Raw genomic sequence first — 16,603 nt, 5'->3', positions numbered from 1 at the left:
CAAGTAATATGAGACCAAACATGCAAAATAATCAATATTTGAAGGGTTTTTGATGGAAAATGCGATAAAAATGCAGTTTACATAGTTTTTAATGTACCCAAAGCATTAAAAGTAAGGTTTTCTTAGGATTTTTTACGATGTTCTGGCGTACAACGATTTTCGGCTTACAGCAATTCTCAAGAACGGAACACCTGTCGTAGCCCGGTGACTGCCTGTATTTTTCCTTATACGACCTGTTTTTAGGAGGAAATATTACTTGAATATGTCTCATTGTGATTGTGAACTAATTTTTTTTTTTCATTAACAGAATACGTTGGCGGCATGTTTATTGAGTAAAACAATATGTGATTCCGTTCGCAATTTTCCTTTATATCATTGTAATATGAACTTTGCATTATTTATCTTTTATCAGCGTGAAACCAACAGTAAAATGTGTTCTTTGAAGCACAGTAGTTTTGATTAAAATGATTTTATCTCAATTTTATCTACAGTTTTGTTTGATGGCATATGTTCACTGGAGTTTCATCCCTGTTCCCAATGCACGATAATGGTCATTAGCAGCTTGAACAATTTTCTCAGATTTAGCTATAACTAGGTTCACATTCAACAGTATATTTCCCTATTGATCTTTGATCTATATTGATCTTTGATCTATAATGAATAAAGTTATTACAGTAAGATATCTCAGTCCTATTCTACATAACGTCATTTATAACAACGGTGATAGTGTACTATAGTACGATGATTGACATACAAGCTAAACAGATGTTATCCAATTCGGTTGTACTTAGAAAAAAGCTGTTTCTCATACTTTCATCATTCTCTTTTGCTGTTTTTGAACTGATGTAACTAGAAGATGGGGTAAAGTTAGGCTATTGTAATTTGGTCTCATAAAATCGGATTATTGTAAGACAAATTATCGAAACTTGAACACTACAGCTACCTGTACACTGTATAAAACCTTATCATATCTTTGTATACTCTAGACGTCCAAAGGATTAAAGCTTGGTTTTTTTCACTTTACAGCATTTACTATATACTATAATGTACTGCACAGTAAATTCTATAGTACTATACTGCATAGATATAATTTTATTTATTGCGCCGTTGCGCTGTTAACTGGTTTAGTATTCCGAAAGAAGGTAAGCAGCAGCCGTAGACTTTAAAATTGCTTAGCGTCGAAAATCACTTAGCGTCGGCAGCCAGGAACAGAACCCCAGCCGCTAACCGAGGTCTGCCTTTAATGTATAACCTTTTTAAAGATTCATGGAAAAGATGCATATTTACTTTTTCTTCATTGCTTATCTTAATTTTCATCACTACGCCATCTACACAGCAGTGGCATCTTGAGCTTGTACCTCTATTTTTTGCTTGCATAACAAAGCAAATAATCGACCGAGTGACGACTCGTACCTCGGAAAACTCGTATATTAATTCACTTGGTAATAAAATAATACCATGCATTTTTTCGGAACAGTGGCGGACAACAACGAACATGAAAGAATATCCCCTGATAGTGTGGAGCGTAGTTACAAAGGCTGCCTTAATTTGTATCATATTTATATACAAAAATAAAAATACCCTATACATAATATATTTTCATACACAATTTAAACATAAAAGCACAAACATTTTTAAAAATCGACACATCGATCGCTAAATTTGCACTTTTTAACTCAATATTTTCGGAAGAGCAGCAGACGGCGGCTTACAAGAATGAACATGGAAAAAACATCGTATATTTTTTATCACATAAGGGTCAGTTTCAAAAGCTGCCTTTTTATCACATTTCTGCACAGAAATAAAAATACCCCATACGTAATATTTCCATAGTACACATTTTAAACAAATGCATGAACATTTATAAAATCGACACATTGATCGCTAATTTGCACTTTTTTTAACTATATTTTTGGAAGAGCGGCATGTGGCGGCTCACAAGAAAGAACATGAAAAAACATCACCTTTGATAATGTGAAGGGCAGTTTCAAAAGCTGCCTTTTTATCATATTTCTGTACAGAAATAAAAATACCCTATACGTAATACATTTTTATATGCATTTTAAACATATAAGCATGAACATTTATAAATCGACACATCCATAGCTAAATTTGCACTTATGTAACTCGATATTTTCGGCATAGAATAGCGTCAGAGGCATATATTTTACCCTAATACTTATGTAATAACTCTCCATAAAATTTGTTAATATAATTTGCATAACCTTTATGGTCTGAACAGCATTTCTACAAATGTATGAACTCGTTAGACAACGGCGCTACCGGCGCTGTTAACTGAAAATTGTGCCGTAAAATGGGCCGCCTGTAATTGCATGGTGAAGCAAAATTCATACAGATAAATCATGATAATTTACTACTGTCTAGTGAATTGATATGGTAGTCATTGGAATTTTAATTGTTCTCCCACAATTTCTCTCAGAACTGCCAAACTAGCTGTTGTCAGAATCTGTGGAGAAACTTTATGTACAGTGTGGAAATTGACTTATACTTTTGTATGTCTTTTGTAGTTAAGAATCAAAAAGTAAAATAAAAGTTACTCTTAAGCTATAAATAAATTGTCACCATTATACTTTTCAGATCCTACTGGCACTGGCATACTGTTTTTTCACTACTTCAGAGTATTGAAGACTATTCTTCTTCATAATAAGGGTACACACTTGTTCTGGTTATTTGAGAATGTAACTCACATGCCAAGAGAATTTAAATTTCAAATTAGTACGTAAGTAATGCAAAATTTTAATTTGAGTTGGAGTTTTATAAGGATTTTTGTGTACATTGATTATTACTTTTGAATTTTATTTTCAAATGGACTCGTGTGGATAAGCAGATGTTATAGAAAGCGATTATATGCATAAGTATTCTTCTTTCACCATGCTTACTATATACAGGTTGCTAGTGGGAATGTAGAATCTCTCTCTCTCTCTCTCTCTCTCTCTCTCTCTCTCTCTCTCTCTCTCTCTCTCTCTCTCTCTCTCTCTCTCTCTCTCTCTCTCTCACTGTAACAGGTAAAATTTATTACAGGAAAAATTTTTATGTAGTGTCAAGGACTTCTTTTTTTGTTGATAGAATCAACACACCTTTCAGTTGTGACTTTTACTGAGAACAAGGTGCTTGCTTTTTGTAGAATGAGTTGGACTAATTTCTTTCATCAGAAGTATAGAAAGACACTTTTGTTCTAACAACAACAATGGTGTCCTCTATGTACAGTATAGCCCTGGACCTTGACGCTAATCCATTCCAGGAGATTCAAAATTTGATTTTTTGAAGATCTGAATCCATTTTTCCCATAAGAAATAACTGAAAATGGATTAATCCATTCTTGACCACCAGTTATTACCCTAACCTTGCCTTTTTATACAATACAGTACATGTAAATTACAATTAAATAAGTTCAGAGTTAGCTAAATATCATATTAAATGTCTATTTATACTTTTAAATGTAATATACAGTATAAAAGAAAACTGGCTTACGTCCAACTGATTGTTGACCGAGCACCATAGGCTAGGCTAGGTAACTACATAAAAGCAAGTGAATGTCAGAGGTGAAACTCGAACGTGTACACCACTTGGGGTTTGTGCTCGCACTGAATCGTGGTTGAACTTGGTAGTGACTGACTTCCCTTCTGCGACTCATGGAATTTCTACAGATGCCATCGCTCACAATTTTTTTTTACAATAATTATCAAAATTTACGATAACGGAAGAAATATTGCATTTTCTTGTATGGATCAATGTTTTTGGCTTATTAAGTTACATTTACTAATTACCCTGTAACTACGAAAGTAAGAGGAATTTTGACGAAATATTTCATATACGTATTCTCAATTGCCATATGAAGCGCTATGAATATGTCATGATTTTGCCTTTTTCGCCCTATACCCTCTTATATAAGGGTTCTGGCCTGCCCCCTTAATGGAGCTCTTAATAAACGCTTGATATTTATGGTAGATGACGTCAGAAATCAGCTGTTTCTCCATTCAGTTGTTTATGCCAATACATGTTTACAATAATTGCTTCATTCAGAATTCAAAAAACCAGAATTTTGTAGTGGAGGATGGAGGAGTATCATTAGTATTACAATAGATGAGAGAGGGAGAGAGAGAAAGAGAATTGCCTAAGTCAGGTTGTTACACTGATAGATGTCTTAGGTATCCAGATATCCACTTGCAAAAGTTGAAGAATAGTTGTATTGAGAATAATGATAATTTAAATAGAACATATTTTACTATAATCATATTACATATAGTATTATTGTATTACATTATAAGAACAAAATGATGATGCGACATTTGCATTCTAGGTCTGTTTACAGTCTCAGCTGATCGTGTTTTACGGATATCATCACTGCCTTTAGTTGCTGAATGGAACTTAATTCAGAGATACATACATTCCTTTCTTAAATGATCAAAGTTGGGTTTTACAAAGCCGAGTCTATATCATGTTTTTCATACAGACAGTCGCCTAAAAGGGAAACCACTGTTTTGTTCACGTTTTGTCGCCATTCTCAAACAACCGCTAATAATGATAACTATACAATAATGAGTGATAATTATTGTACACAATCATCATTCATATGCCTGAATTGTTCGAAACAGTTACAATTTTAAATTGCAAACAGCTTTGCATGTTGCCTCACTTGATGTTCGCTGCGTTTGTCATAAAAGCAAGGGGGGAATGTGAAAATATAGTGTCATAAAATCATGTAGGGAATTCCACTGTGGGATTAGAGATGTGTATTTCCGGTGATAGAAGTTCACTCTCGACGTGGTTCGGAAGTCATGTAAACCCGTTGGTCCTGTTGCTGAATAACCACTGGTTCCATGCAACGTCAAAAAACCATACAAACAAACAAACATAAAATAATTTAAAGAATGCCATAAACGGTACCGAAGATGATTTTTATATCGACAACAAACCAGACCGGAATCCCCAAGATGGTGGTACATGTGATCAATCATGTGATATATATGAGAAACCTTTAATGAAAAATGAATATTATGTTATCATAAATGCTATTACTTCTGTAATTACACTACCATTGAAATTTCTTAAAGGTTACCGAAAGATAAAGGTTGCTGTCAGCGCAACCGCAACTCGATGTTTACATTTTCGCAGCTAGGACCACATAGATAAAAGTTTCTTTCATTGATTTTGAATCATTCCTCAAAGAGGCTATTTGTTATGAAGATATGCCAATAATATATATGGTAAAATGGTTTTATTACCTTTATTATCATTTTATTTCATAAAGTGAATCTTTATGTAGGTCAGTGTTTAGGCTATAGCATCGAGGCCGAGGCTAGCCTACAGATAAGTATAATAAAATTCAAGGTTTGATCTTTAGTATTGCAGTATAAGACGACCCCCAGTTTTTATGGGGGAATTTTAGGATTTAAAGGTCGTCTTATATGCAGAAATATATGGTACATATTTGCTCTTAAGATATTTTTGAGAGAAAGAGCCAGTTTTTATCATAGGTAATGTGTATTCTAATAGGAGAGAAAAGTTTATTTCTCACTTCCACGTAAAAATCATAGACATTTTGGGACAGTTATTCGCTCAGTGCCACTCACAGGCCGGTAGGTGCGGTGAACAAATATGTAAAATAACACTTTTTTTTTTTTTTTTTTTTTTTTTTTTTTTTTTTTTTTTTTTTTTTTTTTTTGTTTTTTTTTTTTAATATTACTTCATGACATGTTTATTTAGACATTAGAGTTCAAATTCATAATTTCTCAAAAATCGGCTGTTGCCACGCCCCTTAAACAAACAATCCAAGGTGCACAGAGACTGAACGTAACACCAGTGTTTCATGATGTGGGGATGAATTACTTTTACAGTGCAAAAAAATTGTATAAAACAAGTGTTACTCGATAGGCATTTTACCATAACAAAAAGAAGTGATTCAGGCAAATTGAGTGTTAGTAAAAGAAATAGGTGAAGTGTAGTGAAGAGAAAAATCATCCGAGACAGTTTGGAAGTCAGTGGGAAGCAGATCCCTGTTTCCCACCCAATAACCCTCCACCATCCCCTCCTCCTCCTCTCTACCATCTCACTCGGCGCAATCCTGAACACTCACTCTATGCAAGACTTTAGATTTTTTATTATTATACAGGCAGGAGGGGGGTTTAGTTATTGGCCTAGCGCTGCTAACAAAAAATCACTTTTAACCAAATAAATGGCATTTACCACACCAGAAGTGACTATGATCCAGTTAATGGTGCTGTTAAATGGTTAACAGCACAAATAAGCAGTTTTTCAGCACCAATAAACTGCCTACCAGTGCCAAAAATCTGGTTAACATCATCATCAGCCAATGATGTAAAACTGAAGCCCTGTTAACCGATGCTACCATTAACCAGGGACTCCCTGTGCTGTATTGCATTTTATTGTTTTTATTTTGTATCATTGTTAAATTTATTGTGAAATTCCCTTTCATTTTTTTTATCCGAATTGTTACTGCTTTTATGTACATACAGTAATGTTTTTACTGTATCTTTGCTCCTCAACAGTATAAATGCTCCCTTCCTTTATCTCAAGTCAGTTGTGTCATCATGGTGACATACGATTTTGTTCATCTTTTATGTTAAATTTTATTGTGAAATGCTTTATTCTTTTATTTTGTTGATTATGGTTGTCATTAAACTATAGATTGTTCTAGCTCTCTTATGGGAATATTTGGATCTATATACTGTACAAGCATTTTGGTATACAAATTGGAACTTGGAACAAATTAAATTTGTATACTGAGGAGCCACTGTAGTGTAATCTTATTTTTACAGGTTTTTACAACGAGAACCTGCCATAATTGATGCTAAGTATTTTTCACCTCAGAGTCGGCCACGTTGCTTTTGGGGAAATATACCAGGTATGTTGAAGTATTGTAATCTGTTCTTATTTTTGCTAGAGAAACAACATACTTTATATAATATAAGATGTTAAAGCTCACTCTTCATATCAACACTGAATCCTTCTGATCTTTATGAAGTGTAGGATTTGCTGCCATATCATCTAACAAAATAAGTAATTTCTCTTAGCCCTTAATGGACAGGGAAATAAATCAATATGCAGCACCCCAGGCCGGCAAAACTTTGAGGTCAGGCAGTTTAAGAAAAAACACCTCAATGAAAAGAAGATATGCAAATGCACATAGTGTAAGAAAAGAAGTCTACAAAATTTTCTCTACCATCCACGAGAAGTTGAAAAATGACAGCAGATAAAAAATAGAATTTGTAAAAAAAAATTTAGCATATTTGTTGTAAAATATTTACGTGAGTTTGCCGAGAACGAAGATGTAATAACTTTTTTTGATTTATACGTTTTCTTTATAATATTTCTTTGCACTTTTCTTTGCAAAATTACACCTATAACTGACATTCTATCATAAAAGATAAGAACTAAGCCAACAGCAACCCCATGTTATATTTATGAGCAAATTTACAAAAATACATCTTGTGAGACAGACAGGCATTACATCCTCCCTTGAAGTCAAGAACCCAACTAAGTCCCTCATGAGCCACCCAGTGGATTTTAGCCAGTCTAAAAGTTGCCACTAGTGAATTAATAGGCTATAGAAATAATGGCACCTCTTTCCTGCCTGATTCCCCCAAATCAATGGCTCGTAATATTGTTACTAACTATGAGCGACTACATCCACCACCCAAAACCTGAGATTGCTACTCTCGTGAGCATATCTGTCCATAAAGGGTTGAAGTTATTAATATGATAATACCACCACAGATATGTGGTGATATTATCTGAATAATTGCTGTTGAAGTTCTCATGTGTGACAAATTTAGTTTTTTTCCACAAATTATACACAATTAGTAGAAATGTAGGGGCATGAGGAGAAATGAACATGCAGAAAAGCAGCCAAAACTAATATGACCAGATCAAAAGTTACCAATCTTGATAGTGATTATTTAGCACATCCAATAAATTGAATAGTGGATCTCTTTATAGGAAATTAAAAGATGAAGCCAAATAAATAACATAATTTATAAAATAGTGAATATGTTAACAAACTAAAACATCAGATCAATAGTTGGGCTTTGATATTCTTTATACCAAAAAAAAATATGCCACTCAGAATACTGGAAGAAAATAAATTAAGCAAGTTTTGTAATTAAATATCTAAAGAGCTGCAGTTCATATGTACCACAACAAGTTGAATAAACAGTGTTTGCTATAATTAATTCATAACGCCCGTGACTCTAATAGCCATTCTTGTCCCTTAAGACGTCCCTGATTGGTTAGTGATCAGCCAGTCACAGGGTTGGAAACTCTCCATTCTCTCCCAAGAAAGAAAAATAGAGAAGAGATAAAAAAGAGAAAATGAGTGAAAGAGAGCAACCATCTCACCCTATTCTGAATCTGCTTCTTCCTCGCCTCCTCGTGATCTGATTCTTCTTAGGAACCTGAAAATGAATCTTCTTTCACCCTCATGATCTGAATCTGAATCATCTTCCACAAACTCTCCCTCTCCTTGTACTGCTTTCTTCAGTTAAAACTGAGATGTAATGAAAATGATAACTTTTGAAAGACATGTTTGTCAGGAGAGGTTGGAGCAGAGATGTTTACTTGGTGAAGGTTTGAGAGATACTGGGAGTTTCCATCCCTGAGACTGGTTGACCACTAGCCAATCAGGTGCCTCATAAGTGATGGGGGTAGATGCCAGATGCATGGGTGCTGTGAATTAATTATAGCAGTGATGAGGCAGCAGGCTCGGAAATTTTTATCCAGATGTGGCCTGTTTGCTGATGCTTTCAAAATAATGACACAATGAAAAGATTTTCTTCTAAAGAGTCTGCTCTGTTCCTTATCATAATGTGCACTTATATCACTTTCAGCTTCATTATGCTTTTGCTGGTACTTTGTATCATTATCATGGCAATTGCATTACAAATAAACGACAGGTTTGTAGATGAGAATTCTCATATTACAGTGTAATCCTTCCTCACATGGATATATGCGTGAGTCAGCGTCATCAGCTTGACTTTGTAGTTTTCAAACGGGTGGTTATAGTTCTGGTCACCACATTGTGTAGCATAATCATAATTTATTTTTGTACATGAACTTTCCTGTCAGATGTATACTTAGCTTACGTCTCTGACGTCACGACAGAATTCAAAACTCGCGGCACACGCGACAGGTAGGTCAGGTGATCTACCTTACCCGCTGCTGGGTGGCGGGTGTATGAACCAATCCCACTTTCTAGTCAGATTTTCTCCGTCGCCGGTTCCGACTACACCTGTTGTCGGTTCCTCCCGATAGTTTGATTCGTCTCTCGTTGCCTTGGATTGTTTTGGACTGACTTTTGGTGAAGTACCTGATCTTTTTGGCTTGGCATACGCGCTTGTGGATCGTTATTGATTTTGCTTTGGATTTTTCTTTGGATTTCTCAACATGTCTGATGTAGAAGTTAAGAAAGCTACTATGTTTAGAGTATGTTCTGTGAGTGACTGTAAGGTGAGGCTACCGAAAGCTGCGGTAGATCCTCACACTGTATGTATGAAGTGTAGGGGGAATGACTGTTCTTTCATTAACCCTTGTAAAGAATGTGAAAGGTTAGATGAGGATGAATGGAAATCTCTGTCTTCCTACTTGAGGAAGTTGGAGAAAGACAAGGTTAGGAAGGCTTCTTCAAGAAGCTCTAGTAGGTCTCGCTTTAGCGAGCTAGAGGTAGATAACCCTGTCTTAGAAGTAGAACCTTTACCTGTTTCAGCACCTGCTCCCTGCATCGAACCCGAAGATACGCCTTCGGAGGTGGCCGCCATGAGAGCCACGATTCGTAGCATGGAGAGTAAGATACGCTCCTTGGAAGGTAAGAGTGACAGTGCCAGTGATTTGTGCAGTGCCCCCAGTGCAGTGGAGGGTGCGTCTGACCGGCTCCATAATGCTTCCAGGCCTAGACCTCTTCCAGACCCCCAGTCCCAGTGGAGGAGGAAAGTCAACAGCCGCAGGAAGGTTAGGGAGAACCCCCACCGGTCAGGCGTCCCCTCGGTAGCTCCTGATGTACGTTCCCAGGCTGCCTTAGATCGCGCCAAGAAGGAAGTTTTGCATCAGTGCTTCTCTTCTTCGTCTTCGCCCTCTCCTAAGCGAGGATGGAGCGCCTCGGATGCCTCGCGCCCGTTGAAGAGAGCCTGGAAGGCGCCTTGCACCCTTCCTTCCAATCCTGAATGTTTTACGGAAGAGCCTGAGGTGGACATCAAGAAGCCCAGGAGGGCTCAGGAGTACTCTTCGTCTAGTAGGCCTCGAGCCTCGTCCCCGGTAGAGGATTTTGAGAGATCTCCCACTCGGATTCTAGCGGGCCTGCAGGTGCAGATTTCGGCTCTAGCTGACTCCTTGGCAGGGAGTTCTCGCCGTAAGAAGGACATCTCGCTCCCTGTTAAGAAGTCTAGGCGCCCCTCTCCCACCTTACGCTATTTGTCGGAGGCTGCTCTCTCTCCCGGACCAGTGGATCATCGCGTGAGGCACTCATCCACTGACAGGCTCCCTTCCTCGTCCAGGCGCCAGTCACCTAGTAGGCGCTCTCCTGTTGGCATCCTGTGACCTTCGGAGCAGAACCAAGCTCCTCGTAGGCGCTCTTCGACCGATAGACGCACGTCTTCAGTTACGCGCTCTTTGCTGGGCAGACGTCAGTCTCCCTGCAAGCGAGCCTCCCCCAGCAGACGCTCTTCTCGAGACAGGCTTTCTCCTCTCGTCAGGCGCCAAGAGCCTGGTAGGCGCTACTCTCCAGGTAGCCGCTCTCCTCCAGACAACCGCTCTCCTCTGGACAGGAGCAAGCCAGGCGCTACTCAGCAAGTAGGCGCTCTTCGCCAGTCAGCCGCTCTTCTTCTGTCAGGCGCCAAGAGCCTTAAAGGCGCCACTCTCCTGGTAGGCGCTCTTTTCCTGATAGCCGCTCTTCTCGATCCAGGCGCATGGAGCCTGGCAGACGCTTTTCCCCGCGTAGGCGCGCTCTGCCAGAGAGCCACTCTCTTCTTGGCAGGCGCCAAGACCCTGACAGGCGCTTCTCACCCAGCAGGCGCACTTCTCCAGGCAGCCGCTCTCCTCTTGACAGGCGCATAGAGCCTGGTAGGCGCTCAGAGCCTAGCAGGCGCTCCTCTCCAAGCAGGCGCTCTCCCTCAGGCAGCCGCCCTTCTCTTGACAGGCGCCAAGAGCCTAGAGAACGCCCTCATCTGGGGAGGAAGGATTCTTTGGATAGGCACTCTCCCGAAGCTTTGGCTTCCCCTGATAGGCGCCAGACTTCTGCCAGACGCCCCTCCCAGGATAGGCGCACTTCTTCTGATAAGGCCGCCTACCCTAATAAGGATCTTGGTGGTTCTTCGTTTGAAGAAGAACAAGAAGCTTCGGATGAGGAATTGTCTAAGGATTCTTCGGTTTCTTCATAAAAGAAGCTGACAGACCTCCTTCTCCAGGAGTTTGGAGATGCCCTTACTCCTGTCGCTCCTCCTTCGCCTCTCTCCTTGTTTTCAACCTCCAAAACGACGAAGGTTTCAGCTTGTGTTAGGATGAAACCAACCATCTCCATGAAGAAGGCTCTGAGAGGTTTTGGGTAATGGCTTCTCTCCAAGGGAGAAAAAGGGAAGACAGTCTTTACTTTCCCTCCTTCTAAACTGACAGGGAAACTAGGATTCTGGTATGAATCGGGAGAACCTTTGGCCTGGTTCTTCCCTCCTCTGCAGACTTGGACTTCTCTTCATTGGTGGATTCCTCTCGACGCTCTGCCCTTCTGTCTGCGAAGACTACGTGGGGGATGAATGAGCTTGACCACCTTTTGAAGGGAATGTTCCGAGTCTTGGAAGTCTTCAACTTCCTAGACTGGTCCTTAGGAGTTTTATCTAAAAGGACTCAGACCCCGGATTCCCTTTCGCCCGAGGATCTCCATAGTGTCCTTACATGTATGGATAAAGTAGTGAGAGACGGTTCGAGCGAAGTGGCTTCTCTGTTTGGAGCAGGAGTCATCAAGAAGAAGGCGGTGTACTGTTCTTTTCTAACTAAGTCAGTATCACACGCGCAGAGAGCCTCTCTGCTGTATTCGCAGCTCTCGCCTCTTCTCTTCCCCAAGAAGATCATACAAGACATCTCAAGTGCTCTCTCTGCAAAGGCGACTCAAGATATGCTGGCTTAGTCGGCAAGGAAACCTCGAGCAGCCTTCCAGGCTAAGACCAAGAAAGAGACTCCCGCTAGGCAGGAGCCCTTTCGAGGGGGCCCTCCTTCCAGAGCTTCTACCTCTAGAGGAGCAAGACCCTTTAAGAGATGGAGAACTTTCTCTCAATCGATCAGGTCGAAGAGATAGGATACAAGTCCTCCAGACAACAGTAGGTGCCAGACTGCTAAGATTCGCCGATGTCTGGGCCCAGAAAGGGGTGGACAACTGGTCCCTCTCGATTGTCTGCAAAGGGTACCTCATTCCCTTCACATCAAGACCACCTTTGACGACAACCCCGAGGGAGTTGGTGGCCAAGTACAAGGACCCCATTATGAGCCAAGCCCTTACTCTAGCGGTAGAGCAAATGCTAGAGAAGGAAGCTATAGAACTAGTGAACGATCCTCTTTCTGGGGGTTTTTACAACCGCCTTTTCCTAGTTCCAAAAGCCTCAGGAGGATGGAGACCGGTTCTGGATGCAAGCGCCCTGAACTTCTTTGTGAAAAAGAGGAAGTTCGCTATGGAGACGACATCTTCAGTGTTGGCTGCTCTTCGTCCAGGGGACTGGATGGTGTCCCTAGATCTTCAGGACGCTTACTTCCATGTGCCTATCCATCCTTCTTCACGGAAGTATCTAAGGTTCATGATGGGAGGGAGGATATTCCAATTCAGGGCCTTGTGCTTCGGCCTCTCGACAGCCCCTCAGGTTTTCACGGGGCTCATGAAAAATGTAGCGCAGTGGCTACATTTGGAGGGAGTGAGGGTGTCCCTCTATCTGGACGACTGGCTTATCAGAGCCAAGTCAAAAGAAAGATGTCTGGAGGACCTACAAAAGACCCTTATCATGGCAAGTTCTCTGGGACTTTTGGTGAACTTCCAGAAGTCTCAATTAATCCCCAGTCAAGATCGGATTTATCTGGGGATTCGGATGGTTTCTCTGGATTTTCGGGCGTATCCGTTCCCAGAAAGGATAGCTCGATGCTCTGAGAAAGTCACAACCTTTTTAGAGAAAGATGCATGCACAGCGAGGGAGTGGATGAGTCTGTTGGGGACACTCTCCTCGTTGGAGCAATTCGTTTCTCTAGGAAGGTTGCACCTCAGACCTCTCCAGTTCTTTCTGCACCAGAACTGGCGTCGTCTCTCACGAGACCTAGAGTTCTCCTTCAAGATCTCAAGGGAGATCAAGAAGGACCTTTTATGGTGGGCGAACCCTCTCAGATTTGTAGAAGGTCTGTCCCTGCACATACTGAACCCCAACCTAGTGTTGTTTTCCGATGCGTCGGAAACAGGTTGGGGAGCGACGCTCGGGTCAAAAGAAGTGTCAGGCACCTGGAAGGGGGAACAGGTGGCCTGGCACATCAACAAGAAAGAGTTGATGGCGGTTTGGCTAGCCTTAAAAGCATTCGAGGCCCACGTCCGAGATGCGATAGTTCAGATCAACTCGGACAACACCACAGCCCTGGCGTACATCAGGAAGCAGGGGGGAACTCACTCCTTCTCCCTGTACAAAACAGCAAAGAACCTTCTGCTGTGGTCGGAGGCAAGGAAGATCAGACTCCTCACCAGATTCGTACAGGGAGAAAGGAACGTCAGGGCCGACCTCCTGAGCAGGAAAAATCAAGTCCTTCCATCGGAGTGGACTCTTCACTCGGATGTTTGCCAAGACCTGTGGAGATTGTGGGGCAGACCTCACATAAACCTCTTCGCCACAGCCAAGAACGCGAGAATAGGCATTTACTGCTCCCCGATCTCAGACCCAAGGCAGTAGCAGTAGATGCCTTTCTCCTAGATTGGAGAGGCCTAGATATGTATGCGTTTCCTCCCTTCAAGATACTGGGAGAGACACTCAAGAAGTTTGCGACCTCAGAAGCGGCAAGGATGATGCTAATAGCTCCGTTCTGGCCGGCCCAAGACTGGTTCACAGAGGTACTGGAATGGTTAGTAGACATTCCAAGATCCCTGCCACAAAGGATCGATTTGCTCAGACAACCCCACTTCAACAGGTATCACAAAAACCTCCCCGCTCTCAATCTGACTGGCTTCAGACTGTCAAAAGTCTTGTCAGAGCGAAGGGGTTTTCTGCAAAGGCTATCGCCACAGCAAGAAGACCTTCTACCCTTAGAGTCTACCAGTCGAAGTGGGACGTCTTTCGTCGTTGGTGCAGGAACCAGAACCTTTCCTCTTCCAGTACCTCTGTAACCCAAATTGAAGACTTCCTACTTTTCCTTAGTGAAAAATGCGGTCTGGAGGTTTCAACCATTAAAGGTTACCGAAGCATGCTAGCTGCAGTGTTCAGGCACAGAGACCTGAACATTTCGGACAACAAAGATCTGCATGATTTGTTAAGGTCTTTCGAAACATCCAAGAAAGTTTCTGCGGGGATTCCAAGCTGGAATCTTGATGTAGTTCTGCGTTTCCTGAGGTCCTCGAGGTTTGAACCACCTCAGTCAGCCTCCTTTAGAGACCTAACGAAGAAGTCCCTGTTCCTCATGGCTTTGGCATCCTCCAAGAGGATAAGTGAGCTGCATGCCTTAGAAGGAAGAGTAGGGTTCAAAGGAGATTCCGTGATTTGTTCCTTCCTTCCTTCGTTCTTAGCCAAGAACGAGAACCCCTCAAATCCATGGCCCAGGAGTTTTGAGGTTCAAGGCTTATCTGCCCTCGTAGGGGAAGAAGCAGAGAGGACTCTGCCCTGTTAGAAGTTTAAAGTTTTATCTTCAGAGGAAGAAGAAACTTAAGGGCAATAATGATAACCTATGGTGTTCTGTAAGAGATCCCAATAGGACATTATCGAAAAATGCACTGGCTTTCTTTATCAGAAGCCTTGTGAAAGATGCACATGTTGCATACGATGAAAATCAATTCAAGCTCCTAAAGGTCAAGGCTCATGAGGTGAGAGCCATTGCCACATCCTTGGCTTTCAATAAGAATATGTCGCTACAGAATCTTATGAAAGCAACATTCTGGAGATGCAACTCAGTCTTCGCTAACCACTACCTGAGAGACGTCAAAATTACGTATGACAAGTGCTTTGCGTTAGGCCCATACGTATCGGCGGATTTGGTGCTGGGGCAGGGAGCTGAAACATATCCTTTTTAGTTTATTTCCCTTTTTTGGTATTGTATTTTTAGGGTTGTATGAAAGAGGATGCGGGTAGGCATCTCTTTCGTGTCGTATATCTAACAAGGATTAGATTGGTTAGGTGATCGGTTTGTGTTTGAGCTCCTTGCAATGGTAGTGGACAGGTTCTGTCATGTAAGCGGGCGAACCCCCTTTGACAAGATCCAACCTGGATTCTATCAAGTAAGCGGATAAAAAATCCCTTTGATAGACCCAGAGTCTGTCAGCTGTAGGTCACGCCCTCGCTGAAGCTCTTCAGGCAATGCAGACTAATAGACAGTAACTATGAAGTCTTCAGCCTAAACAGGTAAGAACCAAGGTTTTTAGATCCTACAACAGGTGTTGTTTCCCTTTTCTATGTTAGTGTAGCTGTCTCTTACCCTCCACCAAAGGTGTCAATCAGCTAAGTATATATCTGACAGGAAAGTTCATGTACAAAAATGATATTGTTAGTATACAATAAAGTTTTGTACATACTTACCTGGCAGATATATACGATTGATGGCCCGCCCAGCCTCCCCTCAGGAGACAGATGGAAGAGAAAATCTGACTAGAAAGTGGGATTGGTTCATACAACCGCCACCCAGCGGCGGGTAAGGTAGATCACCTGACCTACCTGTCGCGTGTGCCGCGAGTTTTGAATTCTGTCGTGATGTCAGAGACGTAAGCTAAGTATATATCTGCCAGGTAAGTATGTACAAAACTTTATTGTATAATAACAATATCATTTTATCTGGGTAGGTTGTCAGCAAGGATGTCCAAGGCTAATTTTTATGAACAACATTAAACACAGAGAATTATTTACAAAATATATTGTAATGTGTACAGTAAAATGTAAAAAAGAAATCACAAATACAGTGAAATCTGAAATTAGTTATTTGACCCAGTCTGTTAGGATTATGGTAGGGAAGCAAAAGTAATATTTCAGTATTATATGTGAATTTTTTTTTCTTTCCAGATATGTATAAACCCCTTCCACCGGAAGTGTTGAATAAGGCTCACCCTTTAGGAAAGTGCGTTGCCTAAGGTATGGGTATTATCTTGTTTAATTTACTCAATTGTTCATATATGCTCACATTTTTGAGAAGGAAGGATGAAAGGAGTGGAGTATTTGAGCATTATGTAAAGTTCAAGAAAGTTTGCAAATACATACAGTATATGAGAGTGGGAAGAGGGAATAAAAGAAGTCATTTTTGGGATACGATCTTTGAAGGTTATTAGGAAGAATGATTTTTTTACATAAGTGACTTACCAAGAAATGACATAGCTGAAAGCTTCCTGCCACGGCAGCCAAAAAGACATCTTAGTGGTGCTCAGTTG

At 40.9% G+C, this 16,603-nt stretch overlaps 2 protein-coding genes across 2 annotated transcripts in view; one reads left to right on the top strand and one right to left on the bottom strand.

Annotated features, from left to right (window-relative positions):
- The window catches only part of LOC135198830 (DNA (cytosine-5)-methyltransferase 3A-like), a 56,424-nt gene extending 40,115 nt beyond the window's left edge, over window positions 1-16,309 (top strand). Inside the window, exons 9-11 of the mRNA XM_064226800.1 lie at window positions 2,599-2,740; window positions 6,801-6,886; window positions 16,242-16,309. Coding sequence (XP_064082870.1) covers window positions 2,599-2,740; window positions 6,801-6,886; window positions 16,242-16,309 — 296 coding nt within the window. The remainder of the gene's footprint in view (window positions 1-2,598; window positions 2,741-6,800; window positions 6,887-16,241) is intronic.
- Window positions 1-16,603, bottom strand: part of LOC135198471 (DNA (cytosine-5)-methyltransferase 3A-like) — a gene marked incomplete in the record, with an annotated part of 337,711 nt that overhangs the window by 198,826 nt on the left and 122,282 nt on the right.

This window comes from Macrobrachium nipponense, chromosome 22 (assembly GCF_015104395.2).
Source record: "Macrobrachium nipponense isolate FS-2020 chromosome 22, ASM1510439v2, whole genome shotgun sequence".
Taxonomy (NCBI): Eukaryota; Metazoa; Arthropoda; class Malacostraca; order Decapoda; family Palaemonidae; genus Macrobrachium; species Macrobrachium nipponense.
Note: the sequence above shows the minus strand (reverse complement) of the source record. Positions and strands in the feature narration are given on the sequence as shown.